The 24,239-nt window shown below is 57.1% G+C and overlaps 1 protein-coding gene across 1 annotated transcript in view; it reads left to right on the top strand.

Annotated features, from left to right (window-relative positions):
• The window catches only part of LOC144946732 (uncharacterized), a 37,390-nt gene that overhangs the window by 9,566 nt on the left and 3,585 nt on the right, over positions 1–24,239 (top strand). Inside the window, exons 2-5 of the mRNA XM_078875863.1 lie at positions 18,492–18,929; positions 19,562–19,678; positions 20,236–20,610; positions 21,740–22,621. Of these exons, the coding sequence (XP_078731989.1) occupies positions 18,492–18,929; positions 19,562–19,678; positions 20,236–20,610; positions 21,740–22,621 (1,812 nt within the window). The remainder of the gene's footprint in view (positions 1–18,491; positions 18,930–19,561; positions 19,679–20,235; positions 20,611–21,739; positions 22,622–24,239) is intronic.

Here is a 24,239-nt window from a genome sequence, read left to right as displayed (position 1 = left end):
TGTGCTATGCGCTGCCCCCCTACTCCCCTCCCTTGGTCGCGAGCGCAGTGCCCTTGTTGAACCGTGACTGCTGTTGTTGAACCGTGACTGTTATCCGTGGGGACAGGGCCCATGCCTGGGTGCCCAGTGCTTTGTCGGCGGTGGCCGCGAGATTTCCGCACGCGCGCCCGCAGGGGCGGGGCCGGGTTTGTGGCGGTGTCAACCGCGGCCCCACGCACCCGCAGGCGGCCACGCGCACCCCCATCGCCCCCCGCCCACGCTCCGGGAGTCGGGCTGCACCCGTCCGCCCACACTCGCTCGTGCCATTTCGGCGAAAATTGCCAACGCTCACACGTGGGAGGTTCATTTGCACGTTGGGATGCAATTGGCACAAATTTCATGACCAGCGCGAGTTATTTAAATAGGCTTCTGCTTTTCTGTCTTTATCAGCCTTCTCAGGAAGGGCACGCATACAACCACGACCACACGCCGCGTTGCAAAACCTTTGCGGGAAGAGACGTTTTGTGGCCACTGGTCGACCAATGTCCGAATCGAAATATTTATAGTGGAGGAATCCGATGAGCCGTGAAGCTCTTTTTCGCACATGTCTCCCGGAGACGAGACTGCGCACTCCTCCGCCTCGCGGACAAGAGGGGGGAGGAAACGAGCCGTGGCTGTCCGTTGAGTAAAGCTGCCCAAGCCCGGGTTGGACAGAGCCGAGTACAAAAGGGCTCTGGGTGGTGTTTTCGTGCAGTCATTGTTGACCTGGCTGAGGTCATCGCTTCCCCATCGCGTGGTGAGGGACCCTGTTAGCGTTTTAATCACGGGTCGGGGGTGGGGCATTTGCGCACGGGGTTCCAGTGGTGCTCCGACCTATAAAATATTCGCCCCTTGAGCAAACAAGATGTGAAGGGTGGTAGTCAGATGCCGGCTGTGTCTGAGAAATGCGACCGTGCGTTAGAACGTTTTTTCACTCTGCGGTGAAGTTTGACGGATTTTCTTTTTTACTAGACCACCTCCCTGGGTTCAAAAGATGTTTTTCAGAGGAGGCCTGCTTGGGGTGTGACAGGCTATATGTGCGCTCCGCTGGTGTACTGCCTCCTACTGACATATACTGCCTTTAGGTTGGTGACTTCACGCACGGTCCGGCAGAGACGCACGGGGTCTCTGGTTGGGTTGTTACACCACGACGACGACTGGTAAACCGAGTATCGGTGCGTTTGGAATCTAAACTTAACTGTTTTTAGTTTATTTCACCAGGTAAGGCCCACTGAGCTATGTAGCTCTTTTTCAGAAGCAACATGGCCACAAATGATAGCTCAACGAAGTGGCTTATCAAGTGGAAATGTATAGCAGCCATATACCCTAAACGCGTGTTTATAAATGTGGAGGGAAAATCAGAGAACCCGGAGAAAAATCCACACTATCACGGGGAGAACATGCAAACTCCAAATATACAGCAGGCATCAGAGTTGAAATCGAACCCATGCCCTCTTGTGTACCAGGCGAGGTAGTTAACATCTCGCCACTGTGGCACCCTTCGGTTCGTGAGACACTACAGACGAGACAAAAAACACGGACTCATGTGTGGCACCAATGACCTATGTAATTGCGGGAGATGGGTGAATGATTCCACCATTGGCCTGCAGGCTCGCTAGAGACGGAGTGTCTAGAGACTGAGTGTCTACTCAAACAGGGGCGGGGGGGGTCTGCAGAACGGTCGACTGGGGAGGGAATTCCAGACCCCAGGGAGAGCGGCAGAAATGAGCAAGCGAAGGTGTTTAACCCATCGGGTATTTTATTGTGCCGTGCTGTAATTGCAGAACATTTTAAAATGTTAAATGTGGGCCAAGAAATATTGGGGGGGGGGGGGGGGGGAAATCCGCTCCTGCAATGAATGTATGCCACGGGGGCATTTCCCATGTGATGCGAGTTGGTGGTTTTCTGCGGCAGTCGCTCTGTGCTCTGGCTGTGGGTATTTTGCCAGCTGAGTCATTGCTCCGCTGCCTGCGACCTGAGGGGGGGTACCTGCCGTGCGGTGAGGTCGCCTGGTCTCATCTGATGGTGGTTGAGTGTTCAAATCCCGGTTGGGGTTTTACTCAACCCATCATCATCTTTCGTGGGTGAATAAAATGAGTGCCGCTTGATGGGAAGGCAACACTGGTCAGCATAGGAAAGTGGAATTTCCACCGCTAACTCGAGGCTGCCATCAGAGATTATTCCTACTCCTTTGATTGGTCGCATTCGGTGGGGAAAACCCTTTGACTTTTGTTTAACAAATTAGCGAAAGGTTGTTTTTGTGAGTAGTCCACTTTGCCCTCGCTGGCTCAGTCAGTGGCTGGGCATGCTGACCCCTAGGCCACTCGGCCTCCTGTTCCAACGCGCCAGCGTCTTGGCTCTCGCACTGAGCGGAGGCTTCACACCCACACGGCCTTCTTTAAATCACATGGGATGTTATATTGACAATCGGATTTGTAAGGTGTCTTAATGCTACCTCATCTCAAGAGGGGCAGGATAGGGAGGTCTGTGGCAGATAGGGTAGAGAGGGCTGTGGTGACGTCTGGATGACAAAGAAGATGTTTTTGTCGGGATAAGCAGTCGGTCAGGAGCTCGGTGAACTTGACCGTGAGGATGAATTGGCAGTGCAGACGACTCTGGTGAGGGAATTCCGTCAACCAGGTGCAGCAGCGGAGAAGGAGCGACCTCCCATCGAGCGACGGTCGACGCGGCGTGGCGAGGAGAAGGCCTTCGCTCTCCGATGCGCGGCGGGGTTGTTGCCGCGTGTTTCTCCGCACGGCGTCCGACGTTTCGCACCGCCGAAACACGTCGGCGGTGCTGCACAGTAGCACGACCATGACGACGCGCTCGGTGGGTTCGGGGTCGAGTCCGCGAGGACCTTGAAGACGGGGAAGACGATCTCGTAACTGGTCCGGGAATGGGCAACGAAGGCAGCGATGATCGCACGCGTCTTGCCGCTCGGGGCACGCGACGGCGGGAAGGACGCCACCGGTAGGGCCTCCGTGTGGTAGCGCAGGCCGGCGGACGCGTCCTTGCATGGCCGCGCTTTGTTTTGTGTCCTCAAGGCACCAAGCGGCCGCGCTCCGCCCCTCGCTTGCCCTTCTGCTCTGCCGCGTCATTTTTCCTCCTTTCCAGTAAACGTGCGACACCGCGAAACGGCCCGCGTCGGTTGAATACCATGAGAGCGGCACACCGCTTTATCTGCTTTCCGCAACGCGCTACTAGAAAGAGATTCCTACACCAACGTCCGATCGCTGCACTTGAGTAACAGCTGCAGGGTGGTGTGTGTGCGGTGAAGACCGTTTGCACGCTGTTTATTTCCACCGTATTTCACCACGTCGGTCAGCGACGCGCTTCGGGGAGGGAGGAGGGAGCGTCGCCGTGGGACCGACGACGTTTCAGCACAGCGATGGACGATGCTGCACTGCTTGCCTGCTGCCCACCGCGCTGCCACGCAGCCCCGAACACCTGGGACCCGCGCTCGTTGCCCATTCGTGCACAACTCGGGGCGCAAAGCCGGCCCGCCGGCAGTCTGGATCTGATGAGATGTGACGAGGCCGTGCGCACTGCGGGTGATTTGGTCACAACGCACAGCTTGCCACTCCCAATTACCGAACCTGTAGCATTTGCGGAAAAAAGTCATTTCAAGATATATTATATACGTAATTTGTTTTACGTAAAGGAAATGTAAGGTTGTGCTGCATACGAGCGTGCTTCCGTGCGCACCCACCCAGCACTCGCCCCCCCCCCCCCCCCTCGGCACGTTCCTCTGCACCGTTGCCACTCCCTTGCCCACAAAATGAAGGCTCTCTCAATGGACTGGCTTGTCAGCTTGCCGAGCAGGTTTCGACCACTGCGTGATATTTGGGCCGCGACGCTGGCCCTCGAACGGGGACGACTCTTGCGAATGGCGGTGCCGCCGGGGTCACTGATATATCCGCCGTGCAGCCAGGCGGCACGCTCCGGTGAATCCCCGCACGAACGACCGGGCGGCTCGGCCGGGATTTTATTCGCTGGCTCGAGGCTGACCACACTGCCTCATCACCGAGCGCACTCGCACGACCCGTCGGCAGTGCCGGATGATCCTCGTAGCACGAGTAGCTACGTGTGCTATACAGGACCCTACTTTCAAGGGCCCCGCGATAAATGCTTTCAAGCTATAAATTCCGGTTCAGTGATTCTGCACTTGCTCTATTACTATAGTACTATACTGCCTTCAACTTTTATGAACGACTGGGTGTTTAAGGTTAGCGATTTGTCGTATTATCTGGCTGTATAGCAAATGAAAAAATACAATTACTTTACTATGCAAGTAAAAAATGTGTGTTTTAATATTTATGTTTTTTATTTTACTTAGGGCCCCTTTATAACATATGCTACAGGCCCCGCACTAGCTTAACCCGGCACTGCCTGTCGGCAGGCTCTTAGCTCTCGCCAAGCTGTGTCGCTTGAATCCCAACCAGAAGGCCTCGTGTTTAAACAGCAACCCAATGGTCCGCCGTGGGGTCTATAACGCGAGGGCCCCTTCGTGCGAAGTCGGCAGCAATCCTCCTGTGCAAAGTCTGTCCGCTGCCATCGGCATGTAGAGTGTCCACTTCCGGCCGTGACTGCCACCGGAGATGCTGTTGCTCGTCAGAGCAGGGAGTCTCTGTGGCCTCACTCCGGGTTAACCGCGAGATCGTGGGCGCTCGCGCTCGACGCCGATACGTTGCCTGCCACCGGAGAGTTACCTCCCAGCGGAGAGTTACCTCCCAGCGGCGGCTAACGGGGCAACTACGGGGCCCTGTGCCAAGCGAGCGGGATGAGTAAAGGCTCCGTGCCGGATGGGTGGGGTGAGGTGGCACTCTGAACACACATCTCCCCACACCCCCCCCCCGCGAGTTACAACTTCACAGAAACTCGGGCTCTGGGCCAAAACCGACATGAAAGCCCCTTGTGTGTGAACTCAACTTCGCGGTATCGGCTCGTGTGTGTGTGTGAACTGGCACGTCTGGGGCAGCAAAGAATGTGACCCTGTCACTCCGTGCCTTGACGCAGCAGTGGCTAGAGAATGGCCGAGAATGGCGAGCGGAGACGATTGCAGTCTTGACGGCAGTGGGGACCTGTTGTCTCCAACCCGAGTGTCGGGGTGCCACGGTGGTGAGATGTTAACTACCTCGCCCGGTATACAGGAGGTCGTGGGTTCAATCCTGACCCTGACGCCTGTATTTTGGAGTTTGCACGTCTCTCTCTCCAAATGGTCGAGTAGATTTTTCTCCGGGTCCTCCGGTTTTCCCTCCATATTTAGAAACACGCGTTTAGAGTATTTGTCTGCTATAACTTTCCACACGATAAGCCACTTCACTGAGCTATCAATTGTGGGCAGGTCGCTTCTGAAAAAGAGCTACATAGCTCAGCGGTCCTTACCTGGTACAATAAATTACTTCGTTTATAGTTTAGTTTTAATGTATAGCCCCTTGTTAGTCCGCTGTTGGATGCAAGTCTCCCTAGATAGTGTTGATCATGACATTTTGACCATACTTCACCCCGCTGGTCATTGCGGGTTAGTTTAGAGGGGGGCGATGCCCAAGACCGGTTCAAATACCACTCGCCGGTCGTGTTAGCCGTGGTCTCTGTCCGCTTGCCTGGCTGTAAGCGACACGCGTTTTCTTTCAGTTTTTTTTCTTCCTCATTTGCTTCAACGTGTTCTATAACAGACGACGGCAACAATATTTAATATTTTCTTCACGACATCGTGACGGCACATCCCAGCACGTGGCAAACTCGGCTGGTGTAGTCGCAAACGAGGCAATCTTCCCGAGAGGATCTCGTGGATCTCCCGCGCGCCACTGGCAGGGAGGGCGTGACGGACACGGGGCGACATCCAGCATCGAGAGCGAGGGGGGGGGGCTGGGAGTTCAAGGGGGCCCGGTCGCCTCGCTCGTCACGAACGCCACCACCGCCGTCCACCCGCAAGTGGTTGTTGCTTCTCCTTTTACTCCTCTAAAAAGAATAATGTAGTAAAAAAAATCCGCATAAACCACGAACAAAAACATACTTCAGCGAAATGTTGACCGAGGTCACCGGGTGGCTTTGTGGCTCTCTTATCTGAGCGGCGTTTTGTTGGAGGAGCCATTGTGACGACCGCGGGAGATGGGTCGAGGCGGGTCGAGGCGAGCGATCCGAGCAGAGCCGAGCGAGCGGAGGAGGGCGAATGAGAGAGCAGGTCGCAGCAGGCCCCGCGCGGCTCCGTGTTCGTGATGCCACGAGGCCCCAACAACGTTGCAAGCAGAGCAACGAGAAATGCAAAATAAATTAACCACGCTTGTTTATGTCCAAAGTGCAAAGTTCATACTCCACGTGGAAATGTCACCCCGAGTCGGCAGAACTCCCCAAGTGCTGTTGGTCGCGAGAGGCGCGTCGGTGAGCAAACGCGAGGGCAGAGAACTCCACCGACTTCGCCGAGCGTTGAGACATCTTGACTTGAAGCTTTCGTGGCTGCAGGAATTCATAGTCTTTCGGTAAAGTCACGTAGATAGGTTCAAAGAAAATAACAAGAATAAGTTAAGAAATGTTAAATGATGAAAAGAAATGAGAGTAGGTTTTACCCTTGCTGGCAATAAAACAGGAGGTGTTAAGATGTTCAAACACCAAAATAGATCTGAACACCTCCCGTTTTATTGCCAGATAGGGTAAAACCTAAACAAATGTTTTCATAATTTTTGAGACTGGGAATAAAGGTCCCATAGATAAGAAATGTTAATCGGTTAAACAATACAATTTTGCTCGTCTCTAACGTGTGCCCTGATCCCTTGGTGAATATTCCACGTTCCTATGACAGGCCCACCCCTGAGGCACTTTCCAGCATGCAGTGTTCCCTCACCAGGTGGGACTCGCTACGCTGACCCTGCCATGGGAATGTGGAATTTCCACCGTTACTCAGGGACCCCTCAGATTGCGGGGGCTGGGCTCGTTCTCGTTTTTGGAGGCATTGAGCCGGGATAGGAAATTCCACATTCCCATGGCATGGTCCGGTTTTTGCAAACAGCAACAGTGGAGGACGATCCACAAAGTGGTTAATATATTTTATGACTTTGTCCAACGCCCAACTGGAATTTGAACTGTAGCGGCCGATTGCGAAACCCAGCCACACAGCGGCAGCCGTCCCGACTGGGAAAACAATTGGCGACAAAAAAAGTCGTGAACGTAAATACCATTACAGCACGCGGTAAAACAACAAGCCCAGGACCCGCAATGTTCTTTGCGTACATTGCCACCTGTAACTCTGCAGAGGTGACAAAGTAAAGGCGCAGCCCCTGCAATTGCTTGCCAGCGCCATTCTGGCCAGATCTATTTGAAGAGGCGTGGCAGCACCTTGCGCCTCACCCCACCACGCACGCAACCTGCCGGTCGACGAGCTGCGGCCCCCCAAACCGATTCGCACCGCTGGGTGGGGCAGAGGCGGCGGCGGTGGCGGCGGTGGGAGGGCTCGAAGAGACCTCTGCATTGTTGTTGTTTCGACTGCCGCGCCCGGAGATCGAACCGGCGTCATTTGGATCGCCAGTCCGGCGTGCCGACCGCTACTCTGCGGCGGTGGCCCAGACGCATCGCGGTAAAACGTAATAAAAAAAAGTATTTTTGGTGGCGGGCAGGGATTTTTTTTTCAATACACACGACAGAGCCGCACGGCACATTCCATCGCATCGTGGTCACGGCACTGCGATCCGCTGCTGATATTCCAGGAAATCGAGAGTGAGAGGCGAGTGCGGTGGAAATCGGCACGCACGGCGGGTGTGTGGGCGGCCGGAGGCGGCGGCGGCGGTGACATTCGGCTCCCGTCGACGCCGCGGGGACACGGGGAGAGAGGGAGCCGCCTCGACCCCAGCGAGCTTCACAGCCTCGCTTCCAACTATACGATCTCCTCCTCCTCCTCCACCGCACACCGTTTACAATTACCTGCAAATGTCACAGAATGGTAATAACCTTTTGTACTGAATTTCACGTCTCGGATCTCGCTCTTGTTTAAATAGGTTATGAATTTCAATGGGCAGTCGGCTGTTGACTAAATGAATGGCAGTGAGGTTGAGTAGTTTATGCCCCTAACATTGCCATCTCCTTCCTGGCATTCTTCCCATTCGTGTGCGGACTTCCTTCCCGCTCCTCCTTCTCCACCACTCAGTCCTCCTGTCCCGAGCCATCATCTCCGCGGCCACCTCACGGTTCTTAAACATTCTGGCTCACCGCTCGGGACAAGCCGCGCCTCCTACCCAGTGCCTCAACGTTCAACCGCTTCTCTTTCCGTTTCGCTCGTCGCACTGCCCCGCCGTGGGACCTCCCATCGTCTCTTTATGACCTTGCTCCGTAAAAGAGAAAAAAACTTTACTTGACGAGTGCCGTTTGTTGTTCGCTGCTTGGCGTTTTAGGGCCTTTAGGTGCCACGCACGGCGACTGTGATTTAAAAAAACAACTGCACCCATTGCTTGAGCTGGGTGTATGGCCTACCAATCGCCCACTTAGTCGAACAGTCGACCCCCTTGGTCCACCCCCTCGGTCACAGTCCACCCCCTCGGTCATGCAGTCCATCCGCTGCGGTCGCGTCCTGAAGAGAGTTGTCCAGCAGCATGGCCACATCCAACGACTCGCGTCAAAAGCGCACGGCCACGATGCGTCGTGAAGAAAAACGACTGCATTGTGGGCCTCTTGCCTTAGGTCACCATCACAATTAATGCGAGTGAACGTGACCGACCTGAGAATGTATTTTGAGAGTGACTCGTGTAAACATCGCCACGAGAGGAGACGGGGGGCGGCCGGGCGTGGTGCTGGCCACCCACCCCCTCGTGTGCCGAGCCAGCCCTTCATAGGTGCTCGCTTAACAGCAATCGCCCCAAAGATCTGTTAAGGCGAAAGGAAGGTGGGGGTCTTTGTCTTGTGAGTGTGTGCGGATTTATCGACCCACCTCAAAGCTGCTGTCTAATTGTGTTTCTTTTAATAATGGATGATGCCTCTCTGTCTGCTCACGGCGAGATGAAACAGCAAGCGGCGTGTCCTGGGTGGAAACGGACCGCACGCGGCACGCACGGCAGTGGCACCGCACGGCAGGAAAGCCCCCCACGGCAAGAAAGCCCCCCACGGCAGGAAAGCCCCCCACGGCAGGAAAGCTCCCCACGGCAGGAAAGCCCCCCACGGCAGGAAAGCCCCCCACGGCAGGAAAGCTCCCCACGGCAGGAAAGCCCCCCACGGCAGGAAAGCCCCCCACGGCAGGAAAGCTCCCCACGGCAGGAAAGCTCCCCACGGCAGGAAAGCTCCCCACGGCAGGAAAGCTCCCCACGGCAGGAAAGCTCCCCACGGCAGGAAAGCTCCCCACGGCAGGAAAGCTCCCCACGGCAGGAAAGCCCCCCACGGCAGGAAAGCCCCCCACGGCAGGAAAGCTCCCCACGGCAGGAAAGCTCCCCACGGCAGGAAAGCTCCCCACGGCAGGAAAGCTCCCCACGGCAGGAAAGCCTCCCACGGCAGGAAAGCCCCCCACGGCAGGAAAGCCCCCCACGGCAGCTCGCTTTAGAACCGCGCTCGTGCGCCGTGCCGCTCTGCGCACGCGGCGGCCCCCGTGGCGTTCCTCCGACGCCACGGGGCCTAGTTTCTGCACCGTGTGTACGTACGTTAAAGTTCTTTCGTACCGTACGTTGCCAACCGTGCTAATCGGAGACGCGTGGTTTATATCCCGATTCGTTTTTCTTATGAAATTCAGATTCGAGCACCCCTCCCCCGCTAGCCCAACGTGCACACGCTCAGTCCACCGCTGGATCAGGTTCTGTCCACACCGCGCGGTCCGTTGGGATCGTTTGGCCATGCCTCACCACGCTGATCCGTGAGTGTTCGTGAAGGCTGGGGACGAACATAGATGTGGGGGAGGAAGGGGGCATAGATATACACGCAACAGTAGGCTTTGCTGCGCTGCCCACTGCTGCCCAAATGGGGTATTTTTGTACATCCGGCTGATCTCGCCAGAACTGCAAGCGCATTTGGTGACATTGCACAGCAGCAGATAGAACATCGTGCGAAGAGCGGGAGGGAGAGCGGGAGGGAGGGCGGCCCGTGTGCTCGTGTTCGTCCAGCCGTGACGCTGCTCCATCGCTCCATCTGGGGCACAGATCTCCGTGCCCGTGGCAACGTCGCTACAGACGCTCGCCACGGTGCCGCAGGGACACCGCGTGCGGGGGGGGGGTCTCTGCTTCGGAGAGACAGCGATGGCTCGCACGGGAGGGTCTCTGCCTGCAGGTGTCCCGTGGGGTGCCGAGTAAGCGGTGCACGCGCGTGCGTGAGCGCTCCGAGGCGTCGGGCGCGTTGCCTGCAAGCGGCAACTCGGCGCAACGCCGGCGAGGCTCGGGTTGCGCTGAAGAGATGACGCCGCGGCGACTTTGGTCGGACGCGCGGAACGTCGTGACAGACGGCGCCCTCTGCTAACACGGATTGTTGTTGCTGTGGTAAAGAGCAACCCCCCCCCCACCCACTTTCCCCACACCCCCCGATGAACATTTTCGCGGTCACAGAAAATTTCGCGGCCATTAACCAATTTCATGACTGACGGCGCAGACATCAAAATGAAAAGTGCTCCGAGCTGCGGCCGTGGTCTGCTGCTCGCGCGGCGTGCCGAGTTCAGGCTCCCGCTCACGACCCACACCAGTGACGAATATACTTCATTCTCACCCCATATATCGATAGTGCAGTGTTATTGACGGACGTGGCGCTCTGTTGGCACGGCCTCCTCCCACTCCGTCTTCACTGCCCTCCGCTCCATAATCGACTCTCGCCATAAGGCTGCTGCTGCTGCCATAGCCCTCTCGCCATTGCCTGCCACCTCGATCGGCCCTCATGCCGAGCATGCCCGTCTCGCTCGCAGCTGGGCAGACTCACGCGGGGGGGCAGGGGGGGGCTTTCGTAGCCCGAACGTTCCGGCTCGACGCCCCGGGGCCTGTGGCGAGCACGGCCGTCCCCCCGATCCGGGGTGAGAAATTTACCGGTAATCGGCGTCGACCGCCTCGCCGACCTCGAGAATTCGCGATGGTGAGCGCAGCTGGCGCCCAGTGGCCGTCTGGAGCGAGCGGCATAGCGGCACACGGCCCGCCGCCGTGGGGCAACGACTGTGAGATCCGCTTCAACGGTCAACGTCCTCGCTGGCCGTGGTCGATCCACTGCTGGATGAAAGCCTACCCAAGCCACTTTCCACGATCCATCCAGCAACTGCCCCTACACGAGCCGATTTCATCGATCCATCTCACCGGCGGACGTCCTCTCAGACTCCTTCCATTCCTTGGCTGCCACTTTGATTATTGTTGACCATCAGCCACTAATAGTTTGTTGCATATCCTCTATACGCACACCTAATATATTTCCAGTGAACACTTGATTATGCCTGCGATGTTTCTCTTATCCATCCCCCCCAGAAAGGTGTACATACGTCCTACTCTGCCCGTGACAATTCTTACAGTTATCCTGGGCTTTTGCCTGAATGGGCAGTGTAACCCCACAGATTACGACGCCACGGTATACAAGAGAACGTGGGTTCGATCCCGACCCTGACGCCTGCTGTATATTTGGACTTTGCATGTTCTCCCCGTGCTCGTGTGGATTTTTCTCTGGGTCCCCTCTGGGTTTTCCCTCCACATTCAGAAACATTCATTTCGAGTATTTGGCTGCTGTACATTCCACGTGATAAGCCACTTCGATGAGCTATCATTTGTGATAGCCAGGTCGCTTCTGAACAATAGCAACATAGCTCAGTGGGCCTTGCCTGGTAAAATAAAAATTGTTTAATAGTTTAGTTTCATCTCGTTCCTTCCGTTACCCTAACATTGGCGCGTAATTGTACGCACGCGTACAGGAAATTCGTTCACGTCTCGATGGTCAATTTTGACATTGAAAGCGTGAGAATTGCTGTTCATCACAGGGGCCGCTTAGCCGTTGCACGCCCAAGAGCGACGGATCTCTCCGGAGGGGAACCGTTGCCGACTCGGCAGCCTCGCCGATTGCGCAGGCGCTGGCTGAGCGCGCCGCTCGGCAAACTCGCGGCCCGATTTTTCATTTTTTTTATTTACCAAAACAAAACCACATTTACAAAATGCCGGCACGTTTTGTTTAGAATCGCCGTCACATTCCATCGTCAATTGTGAATTACTGAATTTGCATTCCGTGCCCCGTCTAAATATTTTCCAACAGAGTGCACTGTTTAGAACTGGGCTGAATGTCGTGGCGTTTAAATAATTTATCTGCCACTGCATTGCTGTAAATATTTAGAGCGATGTGCTCGCCGGCCCAGCGTGCTATCCGGCGCAGACCGGATTGGGATCCAGTGATATACTCCTCATCATTTGCCACAAGATCGCAAGCCAAATTCTCAAGTGTGACAAATTACTTGCATCTGCATTGTTTTACGTGATCTCGTGTAACCCGAGTATTCCTCCTAATCTCGTTACACTCGTCTCCTTTAGAATTCGTAGATTGATATTATTCAGATGATTTTGCTGCTATAAATGTCTAATTGATGGGCCACTTTGTTGAGCTATCATTTGTGGCCAGGTCGCTTCTGAAATATAAGGTAATATCTCCGTGGGCTTTGTCTGGTAAGATGGCGATGGATTAGTGTTGTATGTGTTTGGGTGAATTGTTTACCTTTCTTGTACTTTGTACTTCATGTTTTTTATACTGTTTGTTGATGTAAGATTCTTACCCCGTGCCCCCTACTGGGCATCTGTGAAAAATAGCTCTATAGCTTATCGGATTCCGCCCAGTATAAATATATATTATGATTTGGACACAAACAGATCGTGGAAAACCACAATTGGCGTCTTCCATCAAGGTGGACGAATACATCATCAGTCACCTCATTCCTATGCGAGATCAAGAGGTCACCAGAGCCGATGCCACCATGCCTTGCCATCGCTTCCTTCCTGCTGCCAGCTTAATCGGCTGTGGCACCGTTCACGCCCAAGCCTCAAGGTCTGCTTTTAAAGTCGCCTCCACCGTGCGGCTTGCGGCCTGCCCATAGGGCAGCCTCCCGCTTGGCCGTCTCCATCCAAGTTGTCTCTTCCCCTCCCATCAACCTTTGAACGTTGCGTGCGCGTGCATCGGGCGCGGACCGTTAGACCCTGGCAGCGTCCCCGTGCTAAGGAATCCCCTTTTTTTCATCGCTTGCCGAGCCGAACGAACGAAGGAGACGGAACGTGCGAGGCAGGGGGGGGGGTGCAAACGAGGGGGGGAGAGAGAGAAAAAAGAGGGAGAGAGAATGATTTGCGTCGGATTGCGAGCCCCGAATCGGAGAATCCGCCACTCTGCCATTGGGTTGGGGGGGACTTGGCATGCTGCAGCCCAGGGGGGAGTGGAGGCTGCAACCAGAGCCACGGCCGGGGGAAGATTCTGCGCAAAGGGGGAACGCCGGAACCGCAATGCATCTGCAATGCTTCTCTCTCTCTCGCCAGATAAAACCGCACGGTTGTCACGCTGCTATGTTTAAATGACAGCTGCAAATGTGTACACGCGCGTGCCAGTGTGTGTGTGTGTTTACTCCATACATAGGGGGGAGCGGCGGCGTAGCGGTCAGTGCACTGCGCTACGAACCCGGCGACCCAAGTTCGATTCCCGTTCACGGCCAACACCGGTGACGATTTCCTGAACCGGTCCTGGGCATCTACTAGGTCGACTCAGCCTCAAATGAGTACCTGGTGCGGTGTGGAAATATCGCCACTGGGGAGACAAAGGCGGCCGGGCGTGTTTTTGGCCACCCACCCCCTCGTGTGCCGTGCCAGCCATTCATAGGTGCTCGCTAACAGCACTTGCTCCCACAGTCTGTTCAGGCTGCATGGGGGATCTTTGTCTTTGTTTACTGTTTATAGCGTGGCAAGTTGTGGCACTGTGGTTAGCACACTGTGCTGCACGTACCACATCCCGAGTTCAATTCACAGCCACGGCAAGCTGTTAACCAGCGGTAACCTGCCCTTGACCTCGCGTTAGGATGCATTGGAAGAGGTGGGGGTACCCACTCTTTACCCCACCCGCCAATCGACTCACTGTGGTGAACCTCCCCGTCCATACTTGCTGGGCGGATAGAGAAGGTCGGGGAGGGGGGATTGTTAGAAAGTCGGGCATCGGTTGAAGTGCCGCGCCGGGACAACGGGACTGATTGGTCAAGGTTGGTGACTAAACTAAACTCTTTTTGTATTTTACCAGGTAAGGCCCAATGAACTACGGTAAATAGCTCTGATTTTCAGAAGCCACCTGACCACCACAAACGATAGCTCCAAGGAAAGTGGCTTATCACGTGGAACTTATAGCAGCCAAATACTCTAAACGCCCATTGATTCTAAATGTCGAGGGAAATGTCGGAGGACCCGGAGAAAAATCCACGTGACCACAGGGAGAACACGGTAACTCCAAATAGACAGCAGGTGTCCGGGTCGGGATCGAACCCACGACCTCCTGCATATCAGGCGAGGTAGTTAACATCTCGCCATAGCGGCACCCACGGAGTGTCATCTACCGTGGAGATGGAGCGATGAAATCGGTTCAGGCGCTGGGTGGATTGTTACAGCGCAGGATCACGAGAAGTGGCCGTGGCTTGGGGGAGGCATTCATCCGGCAGTGGATGAATGCCTCATAGTTGTTGTTATTCTTCTTAAGCTGTGCGGCCACATAGTTTAGTCTAAAGCCACTTAGGCTGCTGCATGCTGGGTCGGGTGTTGCGGCCTGGGCCAGGCCAGGCCGGGCTGGGCCGCCGTGGGGGGTGGGGGCGGCCAGGGGAGGCCGAGCGACGTCGGGCAGCAGGAATGGTTCACGGCCGCGACCGGCCCCCCCCCCCTCTTCCCCGGTTGTCCCGGCAACGCTCCCGGGTTCTCGGGTCCCCAACCGGCATCGCTCATTTTTAGCCGTAACGCGACGTGATGGCGGCGCCGGTGTCTGCAGGCTTGAAAGTTTAACGTTTGGGTAGCCGGGCGAGTTGGCAGTGGCGCGTGGGCCACTTAATCCGCTTGGTGCAGCGTGGGCTGTCGAGTTCCCATTACCGCTGCCCAGCAATCCGAGCGGCATTCTTTCCGAACGCCTCTCGGTCACTTTCTCTCTCTCCGCCAAGTTGGGCAACTCGACCACCGTCGTTTCCCCCCTCTGCCCAGCACGAAACTTTTCCATGCTTTTTTTCCTCGCCTAAAAAGACATTCGAATGTTCTCGTCCCCGAACTGCATCGATGCACGTGTCCTCCGCGCTTGTACCTCTTCCTGAGAGATGCGGTTGCGTTTAGACACTTTATGAATGTCGCACAATGACCCCTTACAATTTTGGTTTCGAATAGAGTCTAAATGCCATCGCGTCTCCAAGATGCTACATGGAACAGTAGGACACGCGGGCTTCCAGGATTAAGGAGGCATGGTCCAAAGTTTCCAAATGTGATTGATGGCCTACAAATTCCTCCATTGGTATTACGCACGGGGACATAGTAACATCGTCCCCCCCTCCTGTAAAACTACGGCCGACCGTATCCTTGACGCACAGCGCCTTCGTTCGTGACAGCCTTGTGCTACAGGAACGGGGCGAACACGAAATCGACTCCGTTATTATCGTTGTTATACACTGGTCCAGTTTCCTTTTTAAGGTGTGTCCGGATGTTGTGGCACGAGCCAATCTGGGGCATACCGAGACAACGCTCCGTAAAATAGTTGCTGGGTCGGCGTGGCCCGTGTCGAAAAAAAAGTGCGGATTCAAACCGATCTGGAATGCGTGCATTGAGCAGCATGAGCAGCAGCATGTATACACAGAGCCCTCTGGCGCGCGTGCACGCGCTTGGCTCGTGCGTCCATTCAGGGAAATGACATTCTGGCAAGCGGGGGGGGCCTCTTGTCGTGGTGAACGCGTGGGGGCCCTCTTGTCGTGGTGAACGCGTGGGGGCCCTCTTGTCGTGGTGAACGCGTGGGGGCCCTCTTGTCGTGGTGAACGCGTGGGGGCCCTCTTGTCGTGGTGAACGCGTGGGGGCCCTCTTGTCGTGGTGAACGCGTGGGGGCCCTCTTGTCGTGGTGAACGCGTGGGGGACCTCTTGTCGTGGTGAACGCGTGGGGGACCTCTTGTCGTGGTGAACGCGTGGGGGCCCTCTTGTCGTGGTGAACGCGTGGGGGCCCTCGCTGTCGCACGCGAGTGGCCGTGAGGAATAGCGACACAACTCCTTACAACGGAAACCTGCGACCTAATCTAAATTTGTTCGACTAAAATATATAATTTATAAGGCACCCTTTAGATCTCAGAGCACCATGTGAATATTTAGAATATAAAAAATCTAAAAAATTAATCTTATTTGGAAAAAATTCTACCCTGGTTGTGCTGTTGGTGTGTGATGTTACAAGAATATGGATTTCCATCCAGAACTCCTCGCACTCAGCGGTGAAAGATGACGTCACAGAACTACTTCTGAGCTCGCTTCGATTTCCCGCCGTCCGCACTTGCACCAACCTTCCGTCAGACCGACGCCAAACTAGAATTAGAATTAAAGCAGCATCGTGAGCTGAAAAGTACGCGTTTACGATTGTAAACGAGCCCAGGTTATCTGTCAGTTGACGTGTGCGTCACTTGGCAGTCGAGCCTCGAAATTCGTAATCTCCGTCTTCTCAGAGATGGAAATTTTCCGAAGCAAGTGAAAACCCGACTCCAATGTGGCGATAGTTTCTGTGCAGCCATCGACAATGCCCAAAGGCGCCTTCTTGGCATGCGATGGTTCGACTTCGCCAGAAATGTCACCGTTGCATCTGCGACGGGTCTGCGAGCGATCGAGAGCTCGAGGGAGACGGCTGTCATTTTGTGGACACGTCACGCTGTCTTGATGCGCAAACTCCAGCACTTTGCGCACTTGAGTTGGCGGTCGAGGTTAGAAGTGGAACTGCGACCCTCAACGGAATAGCGCCGCCCCATGGTCGCCCCCCCCCCCCCCCCCGTGATCCGTGGATCAAACAAATCACTGGAGACGCCGGTGTACGGCATCAAGAGCAGTTTTTTGGAATGCTGTCACAAGAGGTCGCACGTTTGACACAACGGTCCCTCGCTAAGCATGACGAGCGGACGAATGACCCCACCGGCTCTGGGGCTGGGAGGGGAGTATCGGCTCGCGTCAGCGCGGGTCTCGGCCGTGACCCCATCGCAAACCTGGGGTAACTCGGCCGCGATCCCGGCGCGAACCCGGGGTAACTCGGCCGCGATCCCGGCGCGAACCTGGGGTAACTCGGCCGTGACCCCGGCGCGAACCCGGGGTAACTCGGCCGCGATCCCGGTGCGAACCCGGGGTAACTCGGCCGTGCCGGCACCGTGTTGTGGTCAGGATTCCTCCCGAGTCGCCCACCCACATCCCGGTTCACCGTTGCGGGCAGGAGGAGCGAGCACTCGCGGAAGCCGTCCAACACCCTACGATGCCCGTCTAACATCACAGTGAGAAGTGGCGTCGCCTGTGCCAAGTGATTTGCCCTTTTGCCTCTCGCGTGATGAGATAACAGAGATGTGCTTTTCACTTTGGCTCTCTTTCTCAGGGCCTTGAATTGTTTGGCTCCGTAGACGTGTGTTGAGTTCCACCACTGGTTGTATGATCGCTCTCTTATCGCACGTTGATGGCCGTATGCCTCGGTGATTCACTCAATCATCGACTTCCTTTGTTGCTGCTTTCATAGCTCCCATTGCTTGTTGTGATGCCTTCGATGATGATGTTTGTGTTGTGTTCTCCGATGTTTCGTCTTTCCCGTAGTCGTTACGAGCAGCGGTGAATAGACTCTCGCACAGCATCGCTGGGGTGTCACGGCGGGGGCGGGGGGGGGGGTTACTGTACTCAGTATAACAACCATGGAGGAGTCGAGAGGTTCGAGTGAGATTGTTGTTAACTATTACTAACAATTACTAACTATAGCCACCACTACTACTACTAGCGTGCTTGTTTCGCCAGGAAAGCCTCTCGGAGTGTCGTGATTCCTTAGGGCCCTGAGAGAGGCGGGCAGTGAATTCCACACACGGGCCAACTGAGTGCCCCGCGAGTCATTTTATAAAAAAACATTTTGGAACCAAGACGTCGGCACGCAACGAACGGCCTCCTCTTGCGAATTACGTCACAGAATCTTTTAATAATTTTTTTAAAGTTTTTTTCTTTTACTCCATTACAGAGCACCAATCGCGACATAGGGAGGGGGGGGGGCTACAGAAACTCCCGGACGCAGAGGCCCGGCTCGCCGCAGCACCACTGAGCGGGGATTGCGAGCGGGGTTTTGTAGTCCCATGGAGACGGGGGGGGGGGGGCACAGGAGGCGGGGGGGGGGCACAGGAGGGAGCTGCAGCCAAGTGCACTTGGCAGAGAACTTTGCAGCAGTGTCATGATGATGACGATTGAAGTAAAAACAATGACGGCGTTCCCACTGATCTTGAATAACATGATGATGGTGCTGCTGATGGTGCTGATGATGATGGTGCTGCTGATGGTGCTGATGATGACCGTGGCCCCGCCCCCCGGCAGCGCGTGTTGGCGTGCGCGCTCTACGACAACGAGGCGGAGTCTCCCGACGAGCTGCACTTCCGCAAGGGCGACGTGCTGGAGGTGGTGGCGCGCGACGGCGCCGCCCTGCCCGGCTGGTGGCTCTGCTCGCTGCACGGCCACCGGGGACTCGTGCCGGCCAACCGCCTCGCCCTGCTGGCCCCGTCCTGCGGCGGCTCGTCCCCGCCCGGCCCGAGCTTCCCCGCGTCTGCCGCCATCGCGGCGCCCCGCACGTCGTCGTCGCCGTCGCGCTCGCCACGCTCGCCGTGCGGTTGTCTCGGCGCCGGCCCCGCGCCGGTCCGGGGCTCGGGCCTCGGGGCCCGGGGTAACTCCCCGAGCCCGCGGCCGCATGGCGACGCCGGCCCGGGGACGCCCGCCGCGTGGAATGACGGCGCCGGCTTCGCTCGCCTCGCCGGGAAGGTACGCCGTGTGCCGGGGGACGATGTCGCTCGACCGACGGGGGAGCCGCGGAAGCGACGGTGCGAGCCGCGATGCGAACTCGGCGTCCGGGCGTCGTCGTCCGCCGCTGTTGTTGGCTGCGGACGAGCGTGCCGCCCCACCGCGCCGGTTGGGTCGGCGGGAGAGAGCGAGGGGGCCCCCCCCCCCCGCACCGCGGACGCCAAACGCCAAAGTAGCTTTCGGGGCGACGTGTCCGCACAGAGGTCATGCACAACGATCCGGCCGGGTCGGTAGTAATAATAATAATAACTGGTAACGCGCACGGAGAGAGAGCGAGAGAGCGAGCGAGAGATGACGACTCGGGGCACGCCGGGGGGAGGAACCCCGGACAAGCGGGAACGGCAACCGCGACGCGGTGAGGAGCCGGTGCGGCCAACAAATAATTGCCCAAGCTCTGCGGTCCTCTATTAAAGTGTCATCGGCCAGTTAATGAGTGTTTACGTGGTCGTCTAGTGGTGGTGCTGGTGGCAATGATGATGACAAGTGGATTCAGTGGTGCTGTTAATGTTAACGGAGGCGGTGATGGCGGCGATGGTGATGGTGGTGATGGCGGTGATGGCGGTGATGGTGATGTCTCTGTCTCCCCTCTACAGCACTCGCACTATGAGGTGCCCCCGGGCGCCGTGCGAGCGCAGAGCCTCGCCTCGTCACGCATGTACGATGTCCCCTCGTCAGCGCTGCACTGGACGCACCACTGCCCTGCCGAGAGTGTGAGTGGAAGGCATCAGCACGCACCCGCACCGCACACTCGCTCACACTCGCGCACACTCACACTCACTCTGCACACACTCCCTCACACTCACTCTTCTCGCACACACACACTCACTCCTCAAACTCGCTCACACTCCCTCACACTCACACTCACTCACACTCACTCACACTCACTCACACTCACTCTGCACACACTCCCTCACACTCACTCTGCACACTCGCTTGTGCCTCGGCCGTGCAGTATCCGACCGCAGGTTGGCTGCAATCCCGCGGCCTCTCTGAGCAGCAGTACCGAGGTCCCTCTCCCCCCGCTCCCTCCGTCCCTCTCCCCCCACTCACTCCGTCCCTCTCCCCCCGCTCCCTCCGTCCCTCTCCCCCCACTCACTCCGTCCCTCTCCCCCCGCTCCCTCCGTCCCTCTCCCCCCACTCACTCCGTCCCTCTCCCCCCGCTCCCTCCGTCCCTCTCCCCCCGCTCACTCCGTCCCTCTCCCCCCGCTCACTCCGTCCCTCTCCCCCCGCTCACTCCGTCCCTCTCCCCCCGCTCCCTCCGTCCCAGGACTACGACGTGCCCAAGTCCGCGAGGACGGCGGCGTGCGGCGACCGCGCCGAGTACGACGTCCCCAAGCCCGCCGCGGCCGTGGCGGCGATGATGGCGGCGGCGACGGCACGGACCCACGGCGGCGCCGGCGGCTGCTGCTGCCAGCCGGACGCCGACTACGACGTCCCCGTGCCGAGCCGCTGGCCCGACGGGGCGGCGCGCGTGGCCGCGGGGGGGACGTGCGCCGCCGCCGCCTCCGTGCCGCTCCTCTCCGGCGGGCTCTACGACAGCCCCAGGGCCGGGCGACGGTGCCCCGGCACGGGCGGCTTCGAGAACGGGCACGGCGGTGGCGGCAGGGCGGCTGCGGGCTACGTGTACGACATCCCGCCCCAGGTACGATCACGATGAAGATGCTGCTGCTGCTGCGTGGGTCTCCTCCGGTTCCTCCGGTTTGTTCCTCCAAAAGCAAAAACCAGCCACGTCCCGGTGTGACCGCTGTTGGCTCAACCCCACATCCCAATGCTGGACAATTTCCTGCAAATGTACTCGATTGAGCCACAGTAACGTCGCCCCCACCCCCACTCCCCCCTCAGCTTGGCAGGACCCTCCCCACAAAGAGTCTGGAGACCCGGTGGGGCTTTCCTGGGTAAACGAGCGGCATAATAATTGTTGTAACACAATTAATTATTATTATTATAACACAATTGCTTTTCTTGCTAAGACACAGCCTGGCACACTTGCTCAGCTGTACGGACTCTGTGCTGCAGCGTTATTGTCAAGGATCCCGCACCTCCGATTTTAACATGCGTTGGATACGTACGGTGCGAAAGAAGTTCAACTTGCGTACAACATGCAAGCCAAATGTTTCTTTAGCTCGCGAGCGCCGGTGGCGCGGGTACAACCACAGCGGGCACGCCAGCGACGCTCCGTCTACAGCGGCACGCCCGCGTGGTACGTCGCTGCGATGGCTGGGGTGGTGTTGGGACAGGACAAGGAATGTGGGGGGGGAGGCATTGTTGTGGATTTAAAGTTGGGGCCATTTATAAAGGAATGCAAAGCGATTCCTTTATAAAGCACGGTGCGAGTGAGTGAAGGAAGGAACGCGTGTCTGAAAGATGTTTCCAGTGCTTTTATCCGCGACATTCGACGTCTCCCAGTGTTGATGTTTAACTATCGGCTGCGGGTTTTGTGTGCCTAATGTTTATCTTGTGTGTTTTGTCACGGAGACTTGCTTTTTTTAATACAGAAAAAAACTCTTTGTAGGCTCTAAAATTAAGGACCGTACTGCTAACCTTCATCATCATCAGCCACGATCCATCCACTGCTGGTTGAAGGCCTCCCTAACCCATCACCGTCGCCAGGGTTGCATTAACGCCATGTTTTGAGGTCTGGTGACATTGCATCACTTGGCCACAGTTGTGAAATGTTCCAGAGGGAAGGAGAAGGAAGCGATGACCACGTGCGGCGGCATCGCCATCTGCGGCCACCGCGATGACGGTCTGCCCCTCTGACCATGTCGCAGGTGAGCAGAGACGGCCCGGCACGCGACCGCTTCCCCTGCACGGAAATCTCTCGGCTCTCTCTCCCGGTCGCCACCACCACCGCCGCCAGCGCGATCGGCACCACCGCCAGCCCCACGATCACCGCAAGTTCAGGCCGCGACTCTGGCCTCGGCTCGTCTTCCTCATCCCCGGCAGCCACCTCCTCATCCTCGTCATCCTCCTCGTCGTCGTCCTCGTCGTCGCCCCCCTATCCCCACTCCGCCGAGGGTCCGCTGGGCGCGCTCTCGCGTCTCTGCGAGTCCGTGGAGAGCGCCGTGACACCGCTGGCAGGCGGCGAGATGGCGGGTTCCCCCGACGCGGTGCGCATGGCCGCCAGCTGCCTGCGGGAGTTCGTCGACTTCGCTCGCGGGGCCTGCGGCGGCGGCGGCGGCGGCACCGGTGCCGCGGAGCTGCGGGCTCTGCTCCGGGGCCTGGACGACTCGTGCGTGTCGCTCGAGCGAGCCGGTCGCGTCATGCTGGCGGCGAGGGCCTCGCACGGCCGCCCACGCGCGGGCGACGCCGACTCCGGCGGCGGTGCCGCCGGGGAGGAGCGGATCGCGGAGACGGCGCGTGCCGTGCTGGACGCCGTGCACCGCACCCTGGGGCTCGCGGCGGCCGAGCCGCGGGCCCGGGTGGACGCGGGGCCCGCCTCGCCGCGCCGCAGGGAGGTGCCGCCGCTCACGTGCGTGGCGCCAACCGTGGTGCCCGCTGTGGCGCCGAGCGCCGGCAGCGACTGCAACTACGCGCAGCTGCAGGTGAGCAGTCACTCTTGCTTACGGGACTCGTCCTGGTCTCTCGAGTCCTCGGCCGGGTCCAACAAAATAAATGTGGCTGGATTAGGGGCGGCTCGGCACGTGGCACAGGTGGAAAAATGGAAAATAAATGTCAACGGTGCCCTTGACCTCCTGGGTTCTCTCCTGAATGTGCTCGATTCGTGGCGTTGTGAGAATTCTTCTTCGCTGTGAGACGATAACAATTGTCGCGTTGTCAAACACTCGTACACCGCGCAACTGTTCAATTTGTCGAGTGGTGGAGGGTCTCACAACACAAATTTGGCCAGATTATTATTTACATGGCCTGAACACTACTGTATAGCTCTTTTTCAGAAGTGACCTGGCCACAAATGATAGCTCAACGAAGTGGCTTATAACGTGGAATTTTATAGCAGCCATATACTCTAAACGCACGTTTCTAAATTTAGAGGTAAAAACTGGAGGACCCGGAGAAAAATTCACAGGGAGTACATGCAAACTCCAAATATACAGCAGGCGTCAGGGTCGGGATGGAACCCACGACCTCCTGCCTACCAGGCGAGGTAGTTAGCATCTCACCACCATGGTGCCCCTTGTCATCCTCAGCCGCAGTCAATCCACTGCTTCATGAGGACATCCCCAGGCCACTGTCGTCTCCCCACAACTTTGCGAGATTCAATAATAATACTCCACCTAGCACCTGCACACAAGCTGATTTCGCCATTTCAGGCGTGCGTAAGGCCCACTGAGCTATGTAGCTCTTTTTCCGAAGCGTAGAAATTTATTGCAGCCAAATACTCCAAACGCATATTTCCAAATGTGGTGGGAAAAACTGGAGGACCTGTAAAAAATTCCACACAACCACGGAGAGAGAGAGAGAGACACGCAAACTGCAAATATACAGCAGGCGTCAGGGTCGGGATTGAACCCACCTCTTCCTCCTCCATACCAGTCGAGGTTGTTAACACCTCGGCACCTCGGCAAGGCGGCGCCCTACTGCGGTGCATAAGGAGCAGTGGAGCTCCTGATTACGAGAGTGGAGGAGACGCCGTTGTCTCTGCTGTAGCGACGCAGAATGTCGGTGGAATGTCGGTGGCTGGTCCGGGGTTGTCAGCACAGGCACAGCGGTGGTCGCGATCGCCACGGGGGGTCGCGGTGGCGTGGGTCGCGCTCGATGCACGGACTGTGACGCTCCATCCCGGGCAGCTGAGTGAGGGTTAGAGGTCGATTCCCTCACCACCGCTGAGCCCGTGTGCACGCTCAACGTTCCCTGGAACGTGGCTCGTAAGGTGCCGCCCGAGTCCTGGCACGAGTGGGGAAAATGATGAAGCGGTGTCCGTTCGGAGGAAAACCACGACTTCCATTTGAAATCACGTTCGGAATTTTGATGAGTTCTCTCCCCTATTTAAATTACGAGAATTCGCCTCCTTTTCACGTCTGTCCCTCCACATGAAGAAACCATTTATTTTCTACGAATCCCATCAGCCGCACGGCCATTTGATGCAACCGGAGCAAACTCTGGACCGGTTTTGACATTCGGTGTCAAGTGCCAGAGATTCCTAAGCCAGGACCTTCTCTGTTCGATACAACACAACATTTAGATAACAATCGCACTGCTCGTACAGTACAAGCTTGTCAACTCGGATGTTGCGCCGAGTTCCGGGCGGTTTTTGTGTTCTGGCTTCCCCCTCACGCATGCAAAAGCACCAATCAGGAACTCGTCGGAGCG

This window comes from Lampetra fluviatilis, chromosome 42, assembly GCF_964198595.1.
Source record: "Lampetra fluviatilis chromosome 42, kcLamFluv1.1, whole genome shotgun sequence".
NCBI lineage: Eukaryota > Metazoa > Chordata > Hyperoartia > Petromyzontiformes > Petromyzontidae > Lampetra > Lampetra fluviatilis.
The sequence above is the reverse complement of the archived record's forward strand: the minus strand, read 5'-3'. Positions and strand labels throughout refer to the sequence as shown.